At 46.7% G+C, this 26,369-nt stretch overlaps 2 protein-coding genes across 3 annotated transcripts in view; one reads left to right on the plus strand and one right to left on the minus strand.

Moving 5' to 3' along the window:
• ATL1 (atlastin GTPase 1) overlaps nt 1–3,651 on the minus strand; it is a 31,669-nt gene extending 28,018 nt beyond the window's left edge. For both annotated transcript variants that reach the window (XM_066551808.1, XM_066551807.1), the window contains exon 1: nt 3,536–3,651. In XM_066551808.1, coding sequence (XP_066407905.1) covers nt 3,536–3,569 — 34 coding nt within the window. In that variant the 5' untranslated portion in view covers nt 3,570–3,651. The remainder of the gene's footprint in view (nt 1–3,535) is intronic.
• Nucleotides 3,652–12,329: 8,678 nt separating this feature from the next.
• MAP4K5 (mitogen-activated protein kinase kinase kinase kinase 5) overlaps nt 12,330–26,369 on the plus strand; it is a 63,025-nt gene continuing 48,985 nt past the window's right edge. Inside the window, exon 1 of the mRNA XM_066551438.1 lies at nt 12,330–12,501. Within this exon, the coding sequence (XP_066407535.1) occupies nt 12,394–12,501 (108 nt within the window). The 5' untranslated portion in view covers nt 12,330–12,393. The remainder of the gene's footprint in view (nt 12,502–26,369) is intronic.

Consider the following 26,369-nt stretch of genomic DNA (forward strand, 5'->3'; position numbering starts at 1 on the left):
CCAGGCAGGCTCAGCCCAGGAGAAAGTCAGGCTGCTCTTGCTCCTGCTCATCTGGTGGGTCCCAGCTCTTCCAATTCCCTGCACAACAACCATGGGAGAGCGACTTTGGATGAGGGCCTGGAGGGACAGGACACAGAGAATGGCTTCCCACTGCCAGAGGGCAGGCTTAGATTGGATATTAGGAAAAAATTCTTCCCTCTGAGGGTGGTGAGGCCCTGGCACAGGGTGCCCAGAGAAGCTGTGGCTGCCCTTGGATCTCTGGAAGTGTTCCAGGCCAGGTTGGATGGGACTTGGAGCAACCTGATCTACTGGAAAGTGTCCCTGCCCATTCCATGATTCTATAATCACATTCAGCTTGAAATGTTGACTTCTTTCAAGTCCCAGCACTTCATTTTCGTTTCTCTTTCACAAGCCAGTCATTTGGTTGTGAATATTTCTGGCTTTTTGTGTAAAGGCCCCTCTGTCTGAAACATCTCAGCTTTCCCTTGTCAGGTTCCCAGCATTCAGAGTCACAAAGAAATGCCAGGAAGTGGAAACTGAAAATCCATCATAAAAGGGCAGAAATCAAACAACAAACACAAAGGATGTTAACACGGTTAAAATGAAAAACAACCTACCAAAATCATGGTTTTCTTCTCAGTTTAACCCATTGTGTGCAGTCTAAAATGTGGCAGGGATGATCCCTGGCCTGTGCTGGAGAGGAGCCCCTTATCTTCAAAATAGTTCCTTGGCTTTTCCTGGCTCCCTTTAGGAGCTCTCCTAAATCCCCTATCCACCTTGAAAACCCTCACCAAGAAGTATCTGTAACTTCTATAATCCCTTTTATGGTTTCAAAACCGAATTCTTGCTAGGTGGACCGTTCCAATTTCAACACAAAATTGGCCATGATGGGGAAAATGAGATTTCACATGATTTGTTCCAGTCTGTGCTGCTTAAAGGAGTGACTGGGAGCAGGGATCTCACTGGATCAGAGGGACCAGGCTGAACACCTGCAACTGCCAAGCACAAAGAATTTCAGACAAAATGCAGTGTAATCTACTACAAACCTCCAGGAGCTGGCTGGATTTCACTGTGCCAAGCAGAACTTGGATTAACAATCCTTATTTTGGGCAAAGCAGGGTCCACTACTCACAACAAAGAATTATTTGGGGTTTTTTTTCATCTGCAGCTGCCTCAACCATTCAACTGGCAGCAGTTGTGAGGTCTGTGCACCGCTTGGCACATTCAGGAAGAGCCTCAAATGAGGCATAACCTGATGCTGACCTTTAGCCCAAGGCTAAATCCTACTCTGGATGCATCACACACCCCTACAGAGCTCCCGGGGATGTGACAGCGACCCAGCTATGACCAGGGGCAATCCCATATACTCATCCTAATTTGCTCTGTGAGCTTTAAAAAAGCAAATTATTTTTATGAAACAAAGGAGGGTTACACTAAGCAGCTGCCTGTTTCCAGGCCTGAGTAACTAGGGCAAAGTTTGATCCGTTTCAAAATAGCGTTAATATTTTTAATGACCCATAAGCCCACTTTTAGAACAAAGCAAGGACTTTCTCCTTTCTGCCTTAGTTTCAGGAAAAGCCCAAGCCTCCTCCCTTGCCAGCTGAAAAATGTAGCAGTGGAATAGTCACCCCATGGACTGATGTCACCACACAATGCTGCAGTCACTGGATGTAAACACAGCTTTCAAGGCAATGAGGTTTTGTTTTATAAATAGAATAAATAAATTTATAAAGGCTGCTTTTTCTTTTTCTTTCCTAGTTAAAAAAAAAAAAATTGAAGCATTTCACTCAATTTCTTACTCACAATGTCAACCAGCCTGGCAAAAAGCCAGGGAATCCTCTAGGAATAGGTGGATGTCTGTGGGATACAGGGAATTATTCTGAGCTGTGGATGGGTGGCAGCAGAAGGCAGCTGATCCCACAGAGATCCACCTGGATCCATGGACGCTTCCAGATTCTTGCAGGGAAGCTCAGGAAGAGTTCACCCCTCAGTGACACATCACATTTCCCGGGAGCAGGCTCAGAAATGTGCCTAAATCCCTTGCTGGGTGCAGGCTGTACTTCCCAGGATGATGCTTTCTCCACTTCCATCCGGCATCATTTGCATTCCCTCCTCCTGCTCTCAGGGTGTGCAGGGAAGGCACGGGCGGGTGGACGTGTGTGCAATTCCCAGCACGCACGGAGTCAGGGCTGCCACGTCTGTCACACGCTCCGCGAGACAAAGCTGAGAATGGCACCACATTCCCTGGCAAGTTCTCCCTCCGGTTTACCCAAGGATCTGAGGACCTTCATTAAGTCACAGCTGAACACGGCACCGATCAAATGAGCTTGGCCCATTTTGTGCCCCCCTCCATCCCAAAAAGCCCATCACCGGATCAGCAGCTCCGTTATCCCAGCGCTTCCTCCAGCATGCCTCCGAGCTGTTAATCATTGCCATGGGAAATCCTACACAAATTAGAATGTAATTTGTGTATCTAAACATCACAGCTCAGCTCACCCGCTCTGCCTGAGGAGCCGGGATACCGCCGGCACCCGTGTGAGTGAGCTCACATGGAATTACGGCTCCGGAGGAAACGACAAATTACCCTCGTCAAATAACGGGAACTGGCTGGGTAAAATCGGATTTCCTACGGAACAGCGTGTCAGTGGGAGTGGGTGAAGCCATCCTTAACAGGCAGGCTGAAGGTGGAGGAGCCCCTTGCTGGCTGCTGCCCACCTGTGGGACCAGCCGGGGCTCCATGCAGGGGGAAGCAGCAGCTGCCAGAGGATCCAGGAGGATCCAGGCGCCTCTGGAGGGAACCGAAGCCTCGCAGGAAGGCAGCACAGAACTTCCTCCTGCCGTCCCCCCCTCCGCTCCCCGGCTCCCCGGGATCAGGGGGCTCTGAGGGATGGGTTCAAAATGGGCCCTGTCTGGAGGGTGACTCGACAACTAAATCCTACGGCTTCCAGAAATGGGGAAACCCCTCTGGACGGGTGACAAGCCGGGGTGGCCTTGTGGCTCTGCCTGTGGAAGGCGGGGTGAGCGGGATCGCTGCTCCCGGATGAGCTGGGGTGGTGGCTGAGGTGTCATCCCCCATCAGGGGCTGAGGGGACAGCAGGGCCGGGCTAAGGGGTGTCAGGGCAAGCCGGAGGAGCAGCCCAAAGGCTCCCCAGGGAGCTGCCGGGGCTGTCCGGCCCCAGGTGTGTCAGAGGGTCCCGCCGCAGCCAAGCCGAGGGCGGTGACCAGCCCAAGCCGGGAACACCTCACCTCAGGAGGCCCCGGAACGAGGGGCGCCCCATCCCGCAGCCCCGCTCCCCGTCACGCTGCCCGGGCGGGACGGGCGGACCCCAGGCCCCTCAGGGATAGCGCCGGGGTGTCCCGGACACCCGCGCGTCCCCTCGGCACCGGGCAGCCCCCCCGCCCCGCCCGGGCCAGCCGAGCCCCCCGCCCGCGTCCTCCCGCCGCAGCCCCGCCCCGGCGCGGCCCGCGGCCGCCTCAGGCCCGGCATTGTCCGCGCTCCCCCCGCTCCCCCCCGGTTCTGCCGCCGCCGCCCTACCCCAGCTGCTCCTGTCCCGGCGGTTCCGGGCCATGGCGGCGGCTGCGGGAGGCTCCGTGCGCGTTCCGAGCCGCGCTGCGTCTGGCGGGGCTGCGGCGGCGGCGCGGGGCGGGCGGGGGAGCCGGCGGCGGCGGCGGCGGCAGCAGCAGCATCCCCGCCCGCCGCTCGGCGCGGCACCGCGGCACGGCCCGGCACGGCCCGGCCCGCCGGGGCACCCGCCCACGGCACCCGCGGGGCCGCCCCGGCACCGCCGCTCGGGGTGCGCGCAGCCAGGGGGGCCCTGCGGGCGGGGCGAGCCGCACCCCCGTGGGTGCTGAATCCCCTCCCGACGGGGGGGTGGTGGTGGGGGGCTCAGCACGGATAGCAGGATCCGACATCCAGGTTATTCCTGCCACAGCAGTGGGATCCTTGGGGCACCCACAGCTGGAGTATTCAAATCTGGGGGTACTGAATGCACTTGGAGGCACCCACATGCTGGAGACATCCACCCCAGGGCAGGGCACCCAGCTCATCTGGGGCACCCACCCACAAGGGGCCATGGCTGGGAGGGGAACCCTGCACAACCAGGACTGTGGTGAGTGCATGGGGACACCTGGGCTGAGAAATCACCACAGAGATCCTGTGACCCTGAGTGGGGTCAGCCAGGCCCTGCTCCCCAGGTCCACCTGTGCAGGCAGCAGGAGACACTGTGCTCATACAGATGGGGCACAAAGGAGGCAGGGTAAGGACTGGACTTGGACACCTCTGGGGAGGATTTAAGTGCAGCCCAGTTGATATTGTAGAATCCCAGAATGGTCTGGCTTGGAAGGGACCCTAAAGCTCATTTCATTTCACCCACTGTCATGGGTGGGGGTCCTTTCCTTTTCCTTTCCTTTTTCTTATCCCCAATGTCCAGCCTGGCCTTGGACACTTCCAGGGATCCAGGGGCAGCCACAGCTTCTCTGGGCACCCTGTGCCAGGCCCTGCCCACCCTCATAGTCAGGATTCCTTCCCAATATCCTATCTAACCCAGATGAAGCCATTCCCTGGCTCCTGTCCCTCCATCCCTTGTCCCCAGTCCCTCTCCAGCTCTCCTGGAGCCCCTTCAGGCCCTGCCAGGGATTCTGAGCTCTCCCTGGAGCCTTTCGTTCTCCAGCTCTCCCAGCCTGGCTCCAGAGCAGAGAGGTTCCAGCCCTGTGGCCTCCTCTGGACTTTCTCCAGCAGCTCCACATCCTTCTCGTGTTGGGGGCCCCAGAGCTGGAGGCAGCACTGCAGGTGGGGTCTGTCACAAAAGCAGGGTAGAGGGGAATAATCCCCTCCCTCAGCCTCCTGCCCACCCTGCTGGGCTGCAGCCCATGCTGTGTTTGGCTTTCTGGGCTCCATGGGGAGCTTGCCCACTCCCACCCACTCCATGTGGGCCCGCATGGGAGTGCACACACTTGTCCTCAGCTACTGTTTGCCCACACTCTTGATACCAACAAGCTGCTGGAATCAACCTGACTCTGAAGCCAGAGCCCAATGCTCTTTGGAAGGCACGTGGCACAGCACTCAAAGATCAGCTGATCAAACTCTGGAAATGTGGTGGTCACCAGAGGGACAAAATCCAGCAGGATGGGAAGGGAGCTGAGCCCCAGACTGTATCTGCAAGAGGAGATTTTGGGCGAGTGCTGATCATTTCTGCACTCTGGCCCACAGCAGTCAGGGAAAGCCAGTGACCATCCAGCTTTGTTGGATTCACAGGAGGCAGCAGGATCTGCTCTTCACTCCTGACAGCAGGAAGAACACTCAAAACCGAACCAATCTTCAGTTCCAGGCGTCTGATGTGTACCAAAGCCATGTGTTGTTGTGCTCCCATTGATATGCTGATACTTCATTCCTGAGTGCCTCCTCCAACACTCTGTGACTGCCTCTTCCCTGTGTTTACAGCATCAGAAGCAAACATGTAATTTTGGCTCTCTCACATGGCAGACAGCTGAATCCTGCCCACCCCTGCCGGGCACTGCGACCACGAGGAGCTCCCGGGGCTTTGCAGAAGCTGCATTAGGGTTTTTAGAAATAATCCCTGAGGTTGCACGTGCCCTGTTGCTGCTTCAATGCAGCAGAGAAGAGACAGGTGTTGTGAGGAGAGATTTCTCACGCTGGACACTGTCAGAGGGGTTCAGATAGGTTGAAAGAGGAGATTAAAAGAAAAGCAGCTGGGAAATGGACAGGAGAGAGAAAAAAAATAGAGGATGGAAAAGGAAATGTGTTAATCTGAAAGTCTAATTAAACTGAGATGGGCTCAGGTCCTGTTTTCCTCATTCTGTTGAGAATTGCTGCTAAGGTCAAGCTTGTACTGCCCCATTTATTGGCATTTCTCCTTTTCTCTTGCCATTACGGCACATGGTATCCCAGTCAAAGAGAAGCAGAGAGGTTTGATCCTGTGCTGTGCTGTGGGGATTGTCTGCATGAACTCCCAAGGCCTTTTCCTGCATTATTTCCTATGATCCCAGGTCAGGGGGTGATCTTTTTTTCCAAAGAGTGACTCAGCATTTGTTCATTTTCATCCATCCCTTCTCTCCACCGATTCATCTTTCCTTTATTTTCCCAGTTGCAAACAGCCCTTCCTAGGAAGCATCTTTACATTCTTGCTGCCCAAGTTGCCAGCTCACAAAGAGCTGATTTTACAGCAGATGTGCTGAATGGTCGCGGACTGGAAGAATTCTTGAGTAAAAACGATGCTAAATGGAGAAAAGGCAAAAAGAGAAAATACCCCAAGAGGGAGAGCACGGCTGGAGTTCAACACGGCGAGATCCAGCGCAGAGAAGGCCCCGGAATTTGGAGAAAACCTGGATTTAAATCCATCCTGCATTCCACTGGCAGGAGCTGTTTCATAATTTACCTTGATTTGATGTCCCACTTACCCAGGCAGCATTTCCAGTTGCTTTTCATATCCCCAGCCCTCTGCAAACAGAACCCGGGCGCGTTGTGCAACGCTTATGTAAGAGGTGCCAAAGGGACGCTGCCAAGGCTCTGCTCTTGCTCAGGTGCCACCACGGGCTCCCTGGGACTTGCTGCTCAGCAAAACGCTGCCATCCCCACCAGTTTTCCTTGGGCAAGGCGCTGCCTGAGCCCCTGGGTGACAGATCTGTTCTTGCAGTGGTTATCTGAGGGCCTGGGATGCGTTAGTTTAGTTTTTATTATCACTTCTGCCTTCTCGGGTTTTGCTCTTTCACTGCTTCTGCTGAATTGCATGGGAAAAGGAATCTAGATGTCAAATGTGTCTGAAGAGCATTGCAGGGGGATGTCTCCTTGGTTTTACTGCCTGGCAGGGATTCCTCATCACCGGTTTCATTTCTGTACCCTTTTTCTAGGGTTAGAAGGTCTCAATTCCTTGGTAATACCAAAAAGGGATAAAACCGAATCAGCTTTTCCCTGGTCCTGAAGCTAAAACCTTCCTGACATCTTTCTGTTGTTTGATTTTTTTTTTTCTTCTTGAAATATTTTAAGTGAAGCAGATCTTTGTTGCTTAGGAAATCCTGCTATTCCTGCAGCTCCCATTTCTCACCCCAAATTGTGCTGTGACCGCCCACATTTACATGGGCTGTGCAGCCAAAGGAATTTTCTTTGCTGCTTCTGTAAACACAATTGCACACTAGGGCTGCACAGAGGTATTTCACTGTGGAGGAGACAGAATTCCAGTAGTTAATTAAATGACTTGTTTAATCAATCAGTGTGGAGGTTCTTCCTTCTGGAAGATGCTCCATAAACTAAAAGGAGCTACTTAAGAATAAAATAAACATGGAGATAAAGAATCATCAGCCCAGGCCTGGTTTTACCTCGGTGGCTGCCTTTGCACCATCTGATCCTTTTATTTCTCTTTATCAGTTCTTTCCCCAGAGTGTGGTGGGGCTCCCCAGGGAATGGTCACGTTCCCAAGGCTGCCAGAGCTCCAGGACGGCTCTCATGATTTTTGGGGTGTCTGTGCAGGGCCAGGAGTTGAACTGGATGATCCTCAGGGTAATTCCACCATTCTACAATTTAGAGGTCAGCAAGGCAGAGAGAGGATCTCTCCTAAGCCAAACTTCCCATCTATTTCCGATCCTGTTTTTAATTTGTCCCTTCTCTCTGCCCTGACAGGCAGATGGACACTATTGAAAACATCCTTCCTCACCAGCCTCCTTTTTGTTTGCAACGTGGCTTTAGTGAGCCCAAGCCAAAATCTGTGCGTGCCAAGTTTGTTTCTAGGATTTCCCCTTGAAGATTCACCTCAGCCAGGAAAAAAGGCTTCCAGCTCCTCTTGGCAGAACCAACCAAATCCACCTGCCTGGATGATTCAGCAGGATACTTGCAAAATGCTCCAGCCAGGCTGGTGCACCTGGAAACTGGGGAAGCAGCCGGGTTTCCAGGCAGTGCTCCGAATTTCCCTTTTTAATGCTGTTTTTCATGGAAATGGCCACATTTTCCTGCATCCTTGTGCTGAGCAGTTGCTGTCTGCTCTCACCTCTGCCCTCCTGTGCGTGCTGGTGGGAGGGAAGGGCATCCAGCTGGTTTCCTTCCTTTGAATGCAAAGAGCACAATCAGCTGCAAAGTCTCCTGAGATGCATCTACGTAAACGGGGTGACACAAATATAATGTATAGCCACAGTGCCCCTCTTCCTTCCGTGAAAAACAAATCCTTGCACACAGGGCTGGGCTGTGTCTCGTTCAATTCTCCTGCTCCTGCAAGGGACAAAAGGCTTTTCTCTCCCTGCAGTGTCTTTTCTCTCTTCCCACAGCATCTCAGCACAACCCCTGGAGAGATCCTTAGTCTATGGCAGACTGATGTTTCCTTGAGCAAGTAAATTCCCAAACTGGACATAAGAAACATCCAACAGGCCTGGACTTCTCCTCCTTCTCTTGCCCTTGGCTGTGTTCTCTCCATCCATCTTGCCAGGACTTCTCTCTCTTTCTGCTCTTTTTTTTTTCCAGGAATTTTTTGTACTTGTCATCACGTGCCCACATCTGCTGCCATCCCAATTGTCCCCCAAAGGGCCATTCCAGAAACAAGAAACATTCAGGTTCTCACAAAATCCTCCCTATCCCTCTTATTCTGAATTCTGATAGCAGAGGAGGTAAAGCAGCACTGAAAGCTGCCAAAGGAATGCCAAGAAGCTTTAGGAGGTTCAGCATCCTGAACTAGACTCAGGGGTGGAAAATTGTCCACAGAAAGCCTGGGAATGGCTCCACTGCAGGCCCTTCACTTGTGGCCATGGGTGAAGCAAGTGTGTGTTCCACTGGGGAGGAAAACCAGCCTGAAAAACAAAAACCACAAACTTAAAAAAAAAAATTCAAATCATAGGGAAGGGGCTGCAGCACTTACGAATGGCTCCCATGTCAGTTTGTTAGACTGTATAAAAATTCAAGATATTTCAGTAGTCAGAAAAACCACCAGGATTGAAGTATTTTCACTGCTTTTAAAACCACCTTTATTGTCTAGTTCAGTCAGAAATTCCTCCAGCTCTGCAGCCACCGTTACCTGGTGCTCCTCGGTGTCTCGTGGCTGTTCTCCCTCCTCAGACTGCAGCACAAACAGATCCCATTCTCCAAACCCACAGAATGCCTTATGTAAAACCACTTAACATTCCTTCTAGGGCTGCGACCTGTTCAGATGGAAGATGCTGCATAAAAGCACATTCCTGAACACGCTTGACCAGAAAAGCAGCGTGGTCTGGGGTGGAAAATGCAGTGTGTGCTCAGGAGCATGGGCCTGCCAGGGCACAGGGTCCGTGCCTTGCACTGAAAACTCATTAGAATCATTAATTAAATCATTAAGGTCGGAAAAGCCCTCTCAGACCATTGAGCCCAAGCCTTAACTCAGCACTGCCATGGTCATTACTGACTCATGTCCCCAGGTGCCACCTTCACACTGCTCTTGTCACCCTCCAGGGATGGTCTCCACCACTGCTCTGGGCAAACAATGCCTGCCCACCCTTTCCCTGAAGAGATTTTCCCTAATATCCAACCTCAGCCTCTCCTGGCACAATTTCAGGCAGTTTCCTCATTTTCCTAATCATGAAATGGTAACAATAATCCAGTCCCAGTACTGCTTTTATCTATGGACACCTCCCAGACGTTCTTCCAGCAGGGAACCAAGCTGGGAAAGGTGAATTAAAGCTCAGAACATGAGATGGGCTCTGAGAGCTCACTCTCCACCACTGACAAGATGGGATGAGAAACTTCCCCTCCAGGTGGGAAGTGAAACTTAACCCAGCAAGGGCTAAATACAGCAGCTTTTGCGGTGAATTGCAGCCTCTCAGATCTGACAGGTGTCCTAGGAGGCCAAGTCTTAATGCACCATCTGCCACTGGAAAATGAAATGTCCTTTTTGCTGTGCTGTTACCCCATGGCTTGTCAGGAGCAGCAAGTCAGCAGAGTGAAAAGCATCAGCTGAGGAAGGGGAAAGAAAAAGGACACAAACAGCTCCCTATTGGGAGCACAGGAAGCTGATTTATGAGGGGAAAGGTAATTGCTTTGTTAAAAATCACTTGAGGAAATACAGCTCTCTAAAGGGTAAATAGTTCCTTGTTTGTTGGGGGTTCAGGAAAACTTAGGTATTTATGTTGGAAAGGACGTACAGGATGCAGAAGGCTTGGAGAGTACAAGGGGAAATTAAATGGGAATCTCTTGAAGTGAGCAGCCCTGAGCTCTCCTGTTTCTGGGAGGTGGGGCAGGTTACATTTTGCAGCCCAAATGAGCCCACAAATAAATCCCAATAAACCCAGAGGCCACTATGCAATTCCCAGGAGTCTGCACACCATGCCTTTGAGTTTAACCTAAAGCACCACAGATCCTAATGAAGTCTGCTGTGGAGCCTGTGGTCTGAAGGAAAATCTTATGCAATCCACACCACTCTGTCAGGTACTACTCGTGGGATTTCTAAATGTAAGAGCAAGTTCAAAGCCCAGACTCCATTTAAAACCCAAGATCAGTGCTTGGCTATGTTGTCATTAGACTATATTGGGCCTGCCTGGGCTGTGTGGCTGCCAAAGAAGCAGAAATCTGTTGTGAAATAAGCAATCCTGGACACCAGAGACTCCTACATCTGGCATCCATTTGAATTTTTTCTACCTAACTTCTGCAGACGTATTTCCTGCTCTGAGTATGTGGTAGTTTTGACGCCTAGAAAATCACACCTCCTTTCAGGCTCTAATGATTCTCCTTGCAGCAAGTGCTACTGCAAATTCCAGCATTCCTCTACTCCCTATCCCCACCTTTGGGCTTCTTAAATTGTTCAGCATTCATTTCAGAGACCATGGGTGAGCTTTGCCCAGAATTTCAGCTGCTTTGCTGAAAATAATTGAGAAAGGCAGTTATAAATGCTTTCCACTTTGCAGGTTCACAGAAGCTTTTTTTGACTTATGGAGCCCAGGGAGACAAGTCCCAACAAGTCTGAGGTAATTCTGGTGTGACTTTCATTGCACTGGTTACCCACAAAGCTAAATGCCACCTGATTAGCCCATGAGAAGGATTACACGATGTGGCTGCAAGGCTGCAATCCAGATCAGTCCTACATCCTCCACATGTTCCTCCTCCTTTTCCTTCTCAAGTCTCTTGGGAAGTATCCCGGCCTCTGGTGTGAAAGATGGAAAGCTCAGCCTGGTGTTTGGTATCAGCAGATATATGGATTGAGCTATATATAAAATATAGGTGGCTAACTTGGGGGCTTTCTTCCTGCCTCAAACCAAGGGGTACAGGCTGAAAGCCCTGCCTGTACCTGCACCTCTCCCTCCACAATAAAGCCCTGTCGGAACAGGGTCAGAAGAGGCACAAAAATGCTCCAAGGGCTGGAACCCCTCTGCTCCAGGCTGGGAGAGCTGGGAATGCTCCCCTGGAGAGGAGAAGGCTCCAGGGAGAGCTCAGAGCCCCTGGCAGGGCCTGAAGGGGCTCCAGGAGAGCTGGAGAGGGACTGGGGACAAGGCATGGAGGGACAGGACACAGGGAATGGCTTTAAGCCGGGAAAGGGAAGATTTTAGTTGGATATTGGCAAGAAATTCTTGGCTGTGAGGGTAAGGCCCTGGCTCAGAGCAGCTATGGCTGCCCCTGGATCCCTTCAAGTGTCCCAGGCCAGGTTGGACACTGGGGCTTGGAGCACCCTGGTCTAGTGAAAGGTGTCCCTGCCATGGCAGGGGTGGGAATGGGATGGAATTTAAGCTACCTCCCAACCAAAACCACGCTGGGGTTCCATAAGCCGTCGGGCCGCGGGGCGGGCAGCGCCCCGTAACAGCCCCTCGGCAGCGGTTCCCGGAGCGGCGCCGGGCAGGAGCGGAGCGGGGCCGAGCCTGAAGCGGGGCTGAGCCTGAAGCGGGGCTGGGCCGGGCTCGGAGCGGGGCCGGGCTCGGAGCGGGGCCGGGCTCGGAGCGGGGCCCGCGTTGGCCGCGCCGGGGCGCTGCGGCGGCGCGGAGGCGCTGCCGGCCCGTCCCGTCCCGTCCCGAGCCGAGCGAACCCGGCCCGGCTCGACCGCGGAAGGAGAACGAGAAGGAGGAGGAGGAGGAAAAGGAGGAGGAGGCGGCGGTGGCGGTGCTCCCCCTCCGTCCGTCCCTCCCTCCCTCCCTCCCTCCCCGGCGGGACAAAGGGCTGCGGCGCGCAGGTAGGAGCCGGCCCGGCCTGGCCGCCCCGGCGGACGGGCCGCAGCGCCGGCGGCACCGGAGCTCCCTCCCCGCCCGGCCTCGCTCCCCGCCCGCCCCGGCTCTTCCTGGTTGCCCCGAGGAGCCCCGGGAGCCGCGGAGGGCGCGGCCGCCCGCCCGCCTTTGTCTGGGCCGCCCGGAGCCCCCCTGAGCCGCCGTTGCCGCCGCAGGAGCCATGGGCCGGGGGCCGCCGCGGTAGGAGCATCCCGGGGCCGGCGGGGACGCGGCGGGGACATGGAGCCGGCGGCGCGGGCCAGCGGCGATATCCTGAGGCGGAACCCGCAGCAGGACTACGAGCTGATCCAGAGGGTGGGGAGCGGCACCTACGGCGACGTGTACAAGGTGAGCCTCTGGCCAAGCCGGAGGATTCCCAGTTGTGTGGGAAAGGATTGAATGTGAGGGAGGTGAGGCCCTGGCACGGGGTGCCCAGAGAGGCTGCGGCCATCCCCGCAAGTGTCCGAGGCCGGGTTGCACCGGGCTTGGAGCAGCCTGGGATGGTGAATGGTGTCCCTGCACATGGCTAAGGAGTTTGACTGAATGAGATCTTTAAGGTTCCTTCCAACCCAGACCATCCTGGGATTCTGTGCTTGCAGCACTAGAGAAGGTTCTCTCTCTGCTGCCCTTCTTGGAGGTTTTATTGGTGAATATGGCAGGCGATTCTTCCCACGTTACTGCCCCGGGAGGTAGAGGATATCTCTTGGCTGTACCTGTTTGCAGAACGCATCCAGTTAAAGCACCTGATTAAAAGGGTGCCACTTTATCCCCGAGGTTAATAATAGCCCGTGAAAGGCAGAAGCAGATTAAAGCTCTTCAGAAGCTGGAACGGAGCTGCAGCACGAGGTAGAGTTAGTGCAGCACATCAAGTAGATGCTCTTGGAATGGTGCATACAAAAACTGACCCTGTCCACGGCAGGGTGTTGGAACCGGGTGATCTTTTAGGTCCCTTCCAAGCCAAACCATTCTGGGATTCTGGAATTCCATATTGGTGCTCACATCAGCAGAACCACGGGTGTGGGGGACAGGAGGTGCAGGCAGTCGTGTGTCCTTCTCATATGAGCCCTGTCCTCACAACCTCAGGGATGTTCCTCACAACCTCAGGGATGTTCCTCACAACCTCGGGGATGTTCCTCATACCTCAGGGATGCTCAGCAGCTTTTAGGGCTGGGTGAATTATGAAGAAAGCCTCAAAAGTTTTCAACCTGTGCTTGGCAACGTGCGTGTTCAGCTGCACGGGGAGGGAGCTGTGGGATGTTTTCCTTTGTAGTGCTGTTGAGTGTGTTTAAAATAGACCTGACACAGCCAAGCGTGCAAGGGAAGGTGTGTTACTGTGCCACATGAAAGGCAGCAGTAATTGCTCCTGCTGGGGGAGGGCTCTTTGCTAATGTTCAAATTGAAGTTTTATGGATGGATCCTGTTCCCACCACCCCTTTGAAATGGTTACTTATGACCTCAGGGAGTTATTTTTAAAAGTTTTCATGGTGCATATTTACCTTCCTCTTTTATTTTTTTTAATCCTGTAGTGCTGTGCACACATCAGTCAGCTTCTTTCCTAGGGATTCTAGCACTAAATCCTTTAAAAGAACATTTCAACTGTCATAAATCTGGAACTCTGCCTACCTTGAGCTGCTTTGTTTGTGTGTGCCTGCCCAGCGCAGGGCAGCATGACAAGAAATAACCAGGCAGCACGACAAGAAATAACTAGTTGCATTGCAGGGAAGTGTTTTTGTGTCATCTCTTTGTGGAAAAAGAAATATTCTGCTTCTCATTATCCTGGTAATTAGTGGAGAGCTGTGCTGACATGTCATCCAGCTTCCGCTTCCGGAGCTGGGCTGGATGCATGGCTCTGCTCCGTGCCATGTAAACACATCCATCCCCTCCAAACAAAAAAGCCACAGCCCTCTGCCCCCCTCCTCCTCCTCTCCTTGGCTCCTGAAAAACGCTCCTTCCACTCCTGAAACGCTTTCAGATAAGGAGCAAACCCAAACTTGCTCCTCGTGCAGCCTGGCAAATTTCAGTCAAAGCGTTTGGCAGGAGTTCCAGGCGCTGGTATGAGTCCGAAACGAGTATAAAGTTAATGAGTTGAAAGGAGTTTGAGAGGCTGCATTTGTTTCTAGGTCATTGGTTTGCTCTTTGTTTTTGTGAAGGCCTGCAGCAGGAACTGTATCAAGGGAATACTGAATCAGATGGCACTGCCTCTTAGGACAAATATGCACAGCAAACTTATATTTTAAAGTCACTGATGTTATGATAATTTTAAAAGTGAGGTAAACCTTTTTTTCTTGAAAGGACTTAATGTATAAACATTGTACTTTTATTTTTCTTAGCCCCTGGTAAGTCTCAGTGCAGATGGCACATCTTGTGCTGGCTGAGGGCTGTCGGAAGTGTTTATAAAATGAATTTATTAGCGAATATCCAAGTGTTTTTATGTTGCAGAGCTCAGGAAGGGTTTGCTAGAGAGGGCTCTTAAATTAAAATGGAATTTTCCCTTCACCTCTTCAAGTGGTTTCTCTGCTCCTTCACTAATAATGAGTCACCAGCGTCTCCAGCACAGTTGTTTTTGGGATGTCTAAGCCAGGCAGCCTCTCTGATTGTGGGACATCTGCCTCTTCCTCAGATGCTTTCTGGTGGTTGTGGTTAATGCTTTAAATTCTTCTTGGGGCATTTGGTAGCTTTTAGAGTAATTGGCTCTTTTTTGGATGGTGAAGGTGGAGGTTAAGCAAATATTTATCTTCACTGTTAGGTTACAGAAGAATATTTAAAGGCTTTTCCAAAATTCTCCTGCCCACTTTGCTTTTCATTACTACCATGAAAGCTTTAAACAGAGATGTGTTTTCTTAGTGTTTGTGGGGTTTATTTCTCTTGTCTGTCACATGGCACACAATGGCTGATTGTAGGATTGCTCCTAAGTGCTGGATTGTTGATGTTGTTTTAATATCTTTTTTCCCCAAAATTCATTTCAGGGCTGGGGAGAAACCATCTGTAAATAAACTCTTGTCTATTCACAGCCTGTGTAAATAGATCCAAGTTTGTGTCTAGCAGTCTTGGAAGTAATTTCCATTACAATCCTGACTTGTTAGTTGTCTCATCTGTGGTGGGAAAGCTTTTTTTTCTTTTTAATAGAAGATATTAATATTAAACCATTGGAATAATTTATCCCTCACAGCATTGCACCAAGATACCTTGAATTACTGACTCGTGGAAGAGGTTGTAATAGCAAAGATGAGAACTGGAACTTAATAATGTGCTGTTTAAAAAAACAGTATTTTTATGTCCCCAGTGTCACTCTAATCTGGCTTTCCTGGAAAGGTCTTCCCACCGTGGTCATAAAAATTAAAACCTCAAGGCAGTGTTTAAAAATGACATCCATTTGTTCTGTTTGCATTCAGAAGTTCTGAAATGCATCTGTTTCATGCTGAAATAGTTGTTATGTGTGGTTAATGAAGAAACACATATTTGACTGAGGTCTTGGAGCAGAAAATTTTAAAAAGCTGCTGGAGGCTGTAAATGGAATTTAACCTCCAGCAGTGGGAAGTGGCTGGTCAGATCCCATCCCAGGTAAATCCCCAGTGTGGTTAGATGTTTCCCAGGAGGGCTTTTCACACCAGCATGACCTGTGGGTGAACCTGCAGCTTTTCAGTAGGGCTTTGTAGTCCTAATTTGTTTAGGGCTGGGTTGATACCAAGGTCACACCATCAGCTGGATCATCACAAGTTCCTGCACTCCATGGTATTTTCTGGAAGTACTTGGAATAGCAAAAGACTGGGCTGTTTTGCTTAACTTGTGGAATTTGGTTGCATCACAGCATCCATCACAACATTGCTTGTGTGTAATTGTGGATCTTGGTGTCCTCAAGGGGCTTTGGAAAACAGGACTTGAATTCAGGGGATGATTTCCTGCTGCTCGTCCTTCCTGACGCTCCTACATTTTCCTGTATGGATTTTTTATTGGAGTGTTTATTAATGGCTCTGAAGAGGTTTGCTGGAGAGATTTAGGGGAAATATTCAAGTGTCCAAGCCAGGTTGGATGAGGCTTGGAGCAGCCTGGGATGGTGGAAGTGTCCCTGCCATGGCAGGGCTGGAATGGGATGGGATTTAAGGTCCCTCCCACCCCAAACCATTCCCAGGGCTCAGCTTTTTGTGTTTTTCATTCCAAGTGCCCCAAAGAGAGTTTGAACTGCTCCCTGCTTCTGCAGAGGGGAACAAAAGGGTGGTTGATGTAGCTGGGTGTAAATCCATCCTTGTTGAAGGCTGTTGTTTGGCAGCTGAGCTGGGATGAACAGCAGCATGTCTGTGCTCCCCGATGATCAAACATGACCTTGTGCAGCAATTCTAAAGCTGGCTTGTTTGGGCTTTTCCAAGCAGGATTGTGAGCAGTGCCACAGTGGCTTTCTTGAAAAGTAAGCACAAGGGACAAGGAATGCACCAAATTCGTGGCAGAAACTGCCTGTAAACAAGGGCCACGTTTTATATTGATGCCATGATCTTCTATTTCGTTATATTCATCATGAAAATTTCATTCTTTCTGTAGTCTCTCTTCTCTTGAGATTACTGTCATTATTTTTTTAATCTCCTGCACCAAATAAAGGCATCAGCTTAGAAGAAACCTGCAGTGTTTTCAACTTAAAAGAAACCTGCAGCGTTTTGCCACTGATTGCTGCTGGAAAATAGTGAGCAATGAAATTGGATTGTGGCACACACAGACTTTTTGCTCAAATTCAATTTAAAACAAACAACAGAAAAGTTTGTTTTACTTTCTTTGTGTTTTCTTTTTTTCAAGGTTGCCATAAAAGTGGGACTCTGTCCAGTTTGAATCAGGTTTCAGCTCTGCTTGTGTGGTCACTGCCTTGTGTCTCAGAGCTCTGGATTCTAATTCCTGGTGCAGCCAAAGGCTGCAGAGAGCCTGGATTTGATGTTTAGAAAATAATTCTCAATGTCATTCTAATCTCTCAGATAATGAAAATTTATCTGGTTTTTTATCAATGTTTTACTGCTAAAGTCAACAGGTTAAGAACAGAGTAGTAAAGCTTTTTTTTGATACCAGAGAACAGTTATGGCTGTGACAGCTTTTAATCTCATATTCCCAACTTTCATACCAACATGTTTTGGCAGCTGCAGGCCAATTGGATTTGGCCATCCCTGACTCAGCACTGCTGTCCCTGGTGAATATCTGTTGCTTCCACATATAAATGACCATAAAACATCTGTCATGTGGGGGATTCCACTCTTGCCCTGCAGATCAAAGCCCTCTTGGTCAGCAGTGTTTGCTGTAGCTATGCCTGTACTCTGTGTGCTCTTTTTTTCCATGGAAATGGTGTTTGGAATGACATCAAACCAGGGCTCTTGAGTTCTTTCTCACTGCTGTGGAGTTCCTCTTCTGGGGAATGGCACACTTTTCTTTTAGGATGCAGTCAGTAGGATTTCTCCTTTGAGAACTAAGGTGCTCTGTGGCTTGTTGGCACCCTCTGTGAGGATATTCAGCAGTGGAAGGTGAAGACTTTGGGTTTCCATTTGAAATGTTTGTAATAGTTTTTCTTATTAAGGATTTGGTCTTTGATGTGGGATGTTCCAAGCTGTTTGGCTTTAAATATTATATCCTGTCACTCATGTTTCTGTTTAGCAGGAACTGTAGTGACAGGACAAGGAGTAATGGGTTTGAAGTGAAAGAAGGGAAATTAAGGTTGGATATTCAGAAGGAATTCTTGGCTGGGAGGGTGGGAGGCCCTGGCACAGGGTGCTCAGAGAAGATGGGGGTGCCCCTGGAAGTGCCCAAGGCCAGGCTGGACGGGGTTTGGAGCACCCTGGGACAGTGGAAGGTGTCCCTGCCATGGCAGGGATGGAACTGGATGATCTTTAATGCCCCTTCCAACCCAAACCATTCTGGAATTCTTGGTGTTAATGGGAAGTTACATGGTGGGAGTGCTGTTTCCCCTATGGTTATTTCTCCCTGGCTCTTACTTTGAGGAGCCAGGCACTCTCCAAAATCTTAAAAATAGAGGAGGTGGTGGAGTCCCCATCCCTGGGTGTGTTTAACAAAGCCTGGATGTGGCACTGGGTGCCAGGGGTGAGTTCAGGTGTTGGGGCTGGGTTGGACCCAATGATCTTGAAGGCCTCTCCCAACCCAGTGATTCTGTGAATTCTGTGAATAAAATCGAATTTCTTCTCAATGTGAGATGTCCATTAAGAGGAAGCAAACAGTGCAGGTCACACAGCACTCACCCCCATCAGCAGAGACCTGAGAGGGAAGAACAGATCAAAGCTGAGAACATTTGCCTGCCAGGATCTCCTTCCTTCCTTCCTCTCTGTCTCCAGAAGATGCAGTGGTCAGGTTCATTGCCAGCATTTGGATAACCTGGAAAGCCTCCAGCATTTCTGGGCTGTGTGTGAGCCCAGTTCTGGCCCAGAGGTGTGTGGTGGAAGCTCACAGATCATCCCTGGCAGAGGGAGCAGCTCTTCCTGTCAGCGAGGCCGTGACGGAGTTTGGCAGCACGTTCTGCTGACACCAGCACTGTCCCTGCTCACTGCAGCTGGGAAAACAACCTTCCCTGCTACCTTTAGCTGCTTTGGCACCTGCTGCTTGCTTGGGAGGGAAGAGGAGAGGCAGCATCAGCCCAAGGTGGTTGCAGTTCAGGGAGACATCTCCATATTCATGAAGTTGTTCTTCAGCTCAAGGCAATCTCCATGCCTGGTGGTTGAGGTTGCCAAGGCTTTTCACAAGGATGTGGAGTGATAAGATAAAAGGGAATGGCTTCACACTGGCAGAGGGCAGGGTTAGATGGGATATTGGGATTAAATTCTTGGCTGGGAGGGTGGGGAGGCCCTGGCAGAGGCTGCCCAGAGAAGCTGTGGCTGCCCCTGGATCCCTGGAAGGCCAGGGCTGGATGGGGCTTGGAGCAAGCTGAGGTAGGGGAAGGTGTCCCTGCCATGGCAGGGGGTGGAATTCCTTCCTAAATTCCCTCCCATCCCAAACCACTCTGTGACTTTGTCACATTTTGCCATTTCATTAAGTTTTCAGATTTTAGATTTTCCAAAGAAGCCAGAAGAGTTCTTTCCCAGTTTCTGAAGGATTTCTAGCAGTAAATCACTGAGCAAGGTTTGGTGGACACAGCCACCTTTGATTTGGGGATTTATGCTGGTCCCTAGTCCATTCTGGATTTCCAATAAAAACTCACATATGGAGGCTGGATAAACCCTTCCTTCCTAGATGCACAGAAATTTGTGAGTTTGGCACAGAGAGGTTTCTGTTCTGCTCTTCAGCTTTCTAAATTCTTTCACCCAAGCGCTGGAGTGATTCATTTCATCCAGCACAGTGGATATGTCTGCAAGGTCCTCCTCAGCCAAAACTTACCTTTTTCCATGATGGATGGAAAACTCCGTGAGGAGAAGCTGCAGCTTCACCTTTGTCTTTGAAGCTCTTGAGTGAAAGAGCACATGGGAGGCTGAGCCACAAAATTACTTCCAGGATTGTCCTATTCCAGTACTTTTCCTAATCCCTTATCCTTTGTGTTGCTCTATGTGTTTCCACTTACTTTATTCTCCTAAAGATAGCAAAAATATTGTACAAATACAGTCATGGATACCCTCAGAGCACACAGTGCTGGTGTCCAAAACTGCTGGGTTTATTGATCCTTCAAAATGGCATCTTTAATGCCAGATTTAATATCTTGGCACATTGGAATTACTCCTCCCCCAAGTGTATTTTTGTGTCTTCTGCATGAATATCGTGTCTAGGAGGTTCATGTTTTCATAGAGATGAGGAAGATTTGGCTGGAGAAAGAATGTCTGAAAAAAGAAAGCTGAATGAACCATATTTTCAGCTCAGTGGGAAAAAGCTGGATTTGTAGTGTGTTTGAAATGTGCATTTTGAGATGTTCCAGAAAGGCAAGTGCTGTTTTTCTTCTGAGTGAAGAGGTTATTGTTGTATTGATAAGAAATCATTCTTAAGGGATTTTTTTTAAATAGCTTTGTCTTGTGCAGCATTAAAGGCATAGCTTCTTATATTTGAGGGGATGATCCACCCCAAAAAGCTGCATTTGTGATTATTCACCCCAAAAAAGCTCTATTTGTGAGGATCCACCCCAAAAAAGCTGCATTTGTGATTATTCACCCAAAAAAGCTCTATTTGTGAGGATCCACCCCAAAAAAGCTGCATTTGTGGGGACTCATCCCAAAAAGCTGTATTTGTGATTATTCACCCCAAAAAGCAGTATTTGTTAGGATCCACCCCAAAAAGCTGCATTTGTGATTATTCACCCCAAAAAGCTGCATTTGTGGGGATCCACCCCAAAAAGCTCTTATTTGTGAGGATCCACCCCAAAAAGCTGCATTTGTGATTATTCACCCAAAAAAAGCTCTTATTTGTGAGGATCCACCCCAAAAAGCTGCATTTGTGAGGATCCACCCCAAAACCCAGTATTTTTGCCCTGTTCTCAGCTGTGTGGGTGATTTCTTGCTGATCATTGCTGTTGGAGCAATAAAGAATTGAATTTGTGTGCCTTAACTTGCTCTTTAATGTACAGACATGCAAGATCAGAGCTGAATTATAAACAGCAGGCTCCCAAAAAAATGTTTGGGGGATTTAGTCATTAATCCCAAGGGAAGATAAATGGTAAAGTCTCTTGCACAGGCACTGAGGTGTAAACATGGTAGGTAGAAAGAATAAAAGTGGGGCAGTACCATCTTTTATGGATGTATTTTTCTTGATAGAAGTAAAAGAATTAAAATTTGACAGAAGCAGTGCCTGAGGGGTGCTCATTGCTCTCAGGGATGGAACAGCTTCAGGTATTTGTGTTTTATTTATGAGGGGTTGGGAAACAAGAGCAGCTGAAATTTTGAAGCATTTGGTCTGCAGTGAGTAAAGTTCGAGAATTTGATGTGTTCCTTGTAAATATTCACAGCCCTGACCTCAGACAGTCCCCAGGATGAGCAGTTTCTGATAAAACCATTTTGTTTTCTCAGGCATGTGTGTGATTAAATTTAAAGCACTGGTTGAGCTCTCATCTCTGCTCCTTGGTTAATTATGAAGAGGTAGAAATAACTTCTGGATTAACACAGGGCCCTCTAAACTCTGCCAGTTCAGACAGTTCCTGTCCTGAGAGTCTTGTTTTGAAATTTGGCTCACAGTGTCCAACAGGACCAAGGGATTTCTGGATCAGGATAGGATAAGGAGATCTCCAGTTTTGGTTCCATGATCCATCAGGCCTGCCCAGGGCACATGAACGTGGATTTTTCCTTTTTCTCCTTCCGTGGGTGTTGAGGTTTGTGTAACTCCTGCAGTGGGGTGTCTGGGGCACAGAGACTGTGCTGGCTGCAGGAGGAGGAGGAGGATGAGGAGGAAGCTTTGCTCCATGACAGCGTCCTGTGAAATTCCCCATCCCTGGAGCCTTCAGGGCCAGGCTGGACAGAGCTTGGAGCAGCCTTGCCGGGGAAATGTCCCCGCTCCCAGCACGAGGGGCTCTTTGCTGATCACCCCAAACCTTTCCTTGACTTTTTAAAGGTGCTCTTTGCTGATCACCCCAAACCTTTCCTTGGCTTTTTAAAGGTGCTCTTTGCTGATCCACCCCAAACCATTCCTTGACTTTTTAAAGGTGCTCTTTGCTGATCACCCCAAACCTTTCCTTGGCTTTTTAAAGGGGCTCTTTGCTGATCCACCCCAAACCATTCCTTGACTTTTTAAAGGGGCTCTTTGCTGATCACCGCAAACCATTCCTTGGCTTTTTAAACAACTTTCCCTGAGAGCTTTGTTGTGCCTGCTCGAGGGGAGCTGGGGCAGAATTTGGGGAGCAGGGAGGCAGCCAGGCTGTGCAGAGCCTGCACCACGATTTCCTCTGGCTCTCTCCAGAACATTCCTTCTGCTGGCTGCCTGGGGAAGGCTGCTCCTTGGAAAATGCACACAGCTGCTGCAGGGAGACACAAAACTTTTAGCTTGTTTCATAGATATTACTATATTCTAAAAACATTCCACTCTAATTTTTCTACTATGTGATTTTTAAAATTTATTTTTATGTCATTTTTTATTCATTTATATATTTTATTTTTGTATATTTTTATATATTTTTTGTTTCTTTAATTTATTTTATTATTTCTTTTATTATTTGATTGTTCTATTATTATTTTATTATTATAATGTTATGTTATTTTTATATTTACATATTACTTATATATATTTATATTTTATATTTATTTATAAACTTAATATATTTTATATATTTATTTATAAGTATATATATTTATTTATAAATATATAAAGTATATTAATCTATATTGAATATATAAATATATTAATTAAAATAAAATATATTAATTTATATTAATAAATATATAAATATATAAAATATATTAATTTATATTAAATATATAAATATATATAAATTTTTATATAAATTTAATATAGTATATACAATTTATATGTTTAATATATTTATTTTATATATTTATATATTTGTATATTATTATTTATTTTATTATTATATTACTTTATATATTTATATCTTATTTATATATACTATATTTCTATTTATATGCTTATTGATAAATGTGATATATATTTTATATATAAATTTAATATATATAATTTTATATATTTAATATTTTATTTTATATATATTATATATTTGTGTATATATTATATATTTATATATTTATTATTTATTTTATTATTTTATTATGTAGTTTTATCCAAACTACACACCCATAATCCCAGTTCTGTTCAATCTTGGAAGATTTTTCTACAGCCTCAGGTCAATGCAGTGTTCTCTTGGGGGTCAGTGCCTGGCAGCACAGAAAATCTGAAATTCTCAGGAGTTTTAGGAATTTTAGGAGAGGATTCCATTCCCTGGGGATGGGAGCAGGGGGAGAGCCTGGCATGGAGGGGTGGCCTTGAGGGCCCCCCCATGTGTTGGAATTCTCAGAACTTTGGTCCTGTAAACCAAAATTTAGAATGAAACCCAAGATTTGATCGTAGAAAAAGCTTCCAAACTGAAGTACTAAAAGCAAGAATATAGATTTATAGTTTAAAACAGAAACATGTTAAATTAAGTTTAAAGTTTTAGAGTTTAAGATATAAAAAAAAAAAGTAGTTAAAAATTAAACAAGGAGTTTAGAATACAGTACTATAAATCTGTGTATCATAACATGATTAACTGAGAAAATTTACACTACAACATAAATCCATAAAATGAAATATTTAAAGAGTAAATCAAAACATAAATATCCTTATGAACAGTGTTATATTAATCAATAAACCCTTTAAAAATATTATAACTAGGAATCTTGCAACCTTCTAAACCATACTATAAAAAGATGTAAACCAACCTCACCCTTCCTACCTATGTGGAAAATGAGAAAATAAACCACATCATCAATAAGAACTCAGAAATCCCATCTCTGACTCCTTCAAAACTCCTTCAAAAATCCCCATACCCAGGTATGCAGCAAATATGTATTTAGAAACCTACAGAAACACAATAAAGAAAATAAAATCCATATAGACAAGAGAAATGAGGCAAGATGGAAAATGTTCTCAAGTGTGTTAAAATTTAAAAATAAAAAAAAATTCTTTTAAAATTCCACTTAAATCATATCAGGCCAAATTTACCAGAATTTTCTAATTATTTAATAACACATATTACTTGAGCAGCACAGTTTTGGTTCATCTTTCAAAGCAGAGTGAGGAAGTCTCTGGTCAAGTGCTTGAAATCAGGTGACTGATGTGAAACTGGTGCTCCATCGCTGCGGATGAAAATGCAGAAAAATATTCTAATTTTCATGTGCCATCCTGAAAGAGTCTTGCTTCCAGGTGACATCATTTGCATGAGTTAATTGGTTAAAATGAAGAAAAAATGATAGTAAAAAATCAGAGCGGTTTTTTCCCACTGTTCTGGCTAAAAATAAAGTGAGAGGATGAGATAACTTGCAGGATTTTTCAGTTATCATCTGTAATGAAATGGCAGCAGATTTCCTCTCTGCTTCATCAGCACGAGTGCAAACCATATTTTATCTGTAACCTTTCTCATGTACCAGCACATTTAGAACTTGCATTTCTCCTCACTAAAAAACCTCCTGAAATGTCATTGCCGTTGATTCCTACAGAATTCCACCTTCTGATTTTTTTTCTCCTGAATTAGAGATATTGCTGATCACTGTTTCACCCCTATAAAATGGAGACTGGAAATAAATCCTGGGGTTTATTTTAGTCCAAACAGCTGTTCCAGTATCAGAAAGAAGCATCGAATCTCACCCATCTCCCACCCCAAGGAGGTGACAATTGATACACTCCAGATGCAAACCAAGGCTCAATTGTAGAACAGAAAAAGAATCTTCCAACTCCTATTTTTAGCTGATTTTCCTTTAACTTCTTCAATTACACAACTTCTTTAATAATTCTGTTCTTGTCCCTGGTTTATTTAACAATAAAGAGTAAAAAACACTGACCTGTTTTCTTCATCAAGGCAAATTTATGGCTTTTTAATTTTAATTTTAACTTTAATTAATTAAATTAATTATTTAATTCTTTTAAATTTCATTTTAATTTTGTAATTGTGAGTTCATCTCTGAGGAACTGAAATTTGATGGAGGTGATTACTGAACAGCTTTGTTGGAGGTAGATTTTTCTACTTAAATCTACATTTTCCACCTGAATCTCTCTAGATTCTGTCAGATAAATAATGATAAGGAAAAGGAGTTGATGTGGATTTTTTTTACCTTTGGTTTGGAGGGTCTGAGATAACATTTGCAATCTCAAAATTCCTTTATTTTTCCCCTTTAAAATGCCAGTGGAGGCTCCTCAGTTTTGCCTTTCTGAGGGACACATCTCACTGGGGGTTAGGTCATATTTACAAAGCAGTAAAAAAATAACCTTTTTCTTTGGTAAAGAAATAAATGATGGTCTGAAATTCTTTAGTTTTTAATTATAAAAGAAGCAACCCATCTTTTCCTTCAGAAATTTGTTTTGTCCCTGCCTGGAAAGCCAGATTTTTTTTTTTTTGGTAGGTTTTTTTTTGTTTGGTTTGGGTCTTTTTTGTTTGTTTAGGGTTTTTTTTTTTTTTTTAGTTTTTTCTTTTTTTAGTTTTTTTTTTTTTTTTTGTCAGTAAAAGAAGACACACAGATATTTTCTTTCAAATATTTTGGTTGTCACATCTCTTAGCTCTTTCATCTCTAAGGAATAAATAAATTCCCCTGCAGCTGATGAAATGTATCATCTTTTAATGTTACTTGGGTTTGTACTCCATAATACTGTGAGGGGGTTTTTTGCTGTTGTGGTCTATGCATTCAACACAGGGATACAATAAAATTGTTTTACATTATTCTCCCTATCTTCTGGTGAATAAATCATTTTAAAATCCATCTTGGTTTGTAGTTTAATGTATTTGAAGGTATATTTTCTTTTTTTTCTCTCTCTTTTTTTCCCCTATTTTATACCCTGGCCTGTAAAGCTGTTGGGCATCTGTTCATTTTTGAGTATATCAGCAGCTCCACGGGCATTCTTTGATTTTCATGATCTGATGTTCAAAAATGTTTATTATTCCCCAGGAAAGCGAGCTATTTCTAGGAGCTTTTCAAACCACTGCAATGCACACAGTTGTAACTTGAAAAGGTTCTTTTCTGGTTTGTTTTCTTCTCCAGCTGAGTCAAAATTGGGGCCTTTTAATTTTTTTTTTTTTCCTCATGTGGTATTTGTTTGTATCTTTTGTGCTGCATTAGTTGCTAAATAATACTTTTGTGGTCAGGGTCTGTTTCTAGCTTTAGCTTTTCAGTTTTAGAAGGATGATGCCAAATATTTTGCAAAGGAGGATCTGCCAAGAAAATTTCATAGGAGAATAACCAACCTCTGCTGGGAAGCACAGAGCTGACTTCTTTTGTTGGTTTGGTTTTTTTTTTCCCCTCTAAATAAATGTTAAGTTGTGCATTGATCTTTGCTTTATTATTGTTATCTTTATTGCCCCAGGTCCTTCAGTAATTATTACCAGGGATGAGAATGAAATGTTTTCAGTGGCTCCTGCACCCTACAAAACCTCCCTGCTTGTACAAATCCTCAGCCTGGTTTTCTGGGGAATAAAGGGAGTGGGCCTCACATCATTAATGAGCTGTTAATCCCTTACTGCTCGAGTTAATTGGCCTTGAGTAAGAAAGTGTCACAAGTCTCTCAGTGAAAGGTGGGTTCTCCTCCTCCCAATTTTCCCTACCACAGATAAACTATCTCAATTTCACTAAAAG

This window comes from Molothrus aeneus, chromosome 6 (genome assembly GCF_037042795.1).
Source record: "Molothrus aeneus isolate 106 chromosome 6, BPBGC_Maene_1.0, whole genome shotgun sequence".
NCBI classification, from domain to species: Eukaryota; Metazoa; Chordata; class Aves; order Passeriformes; family Icteridae; genus Molothrus; species Molothrus aeneus.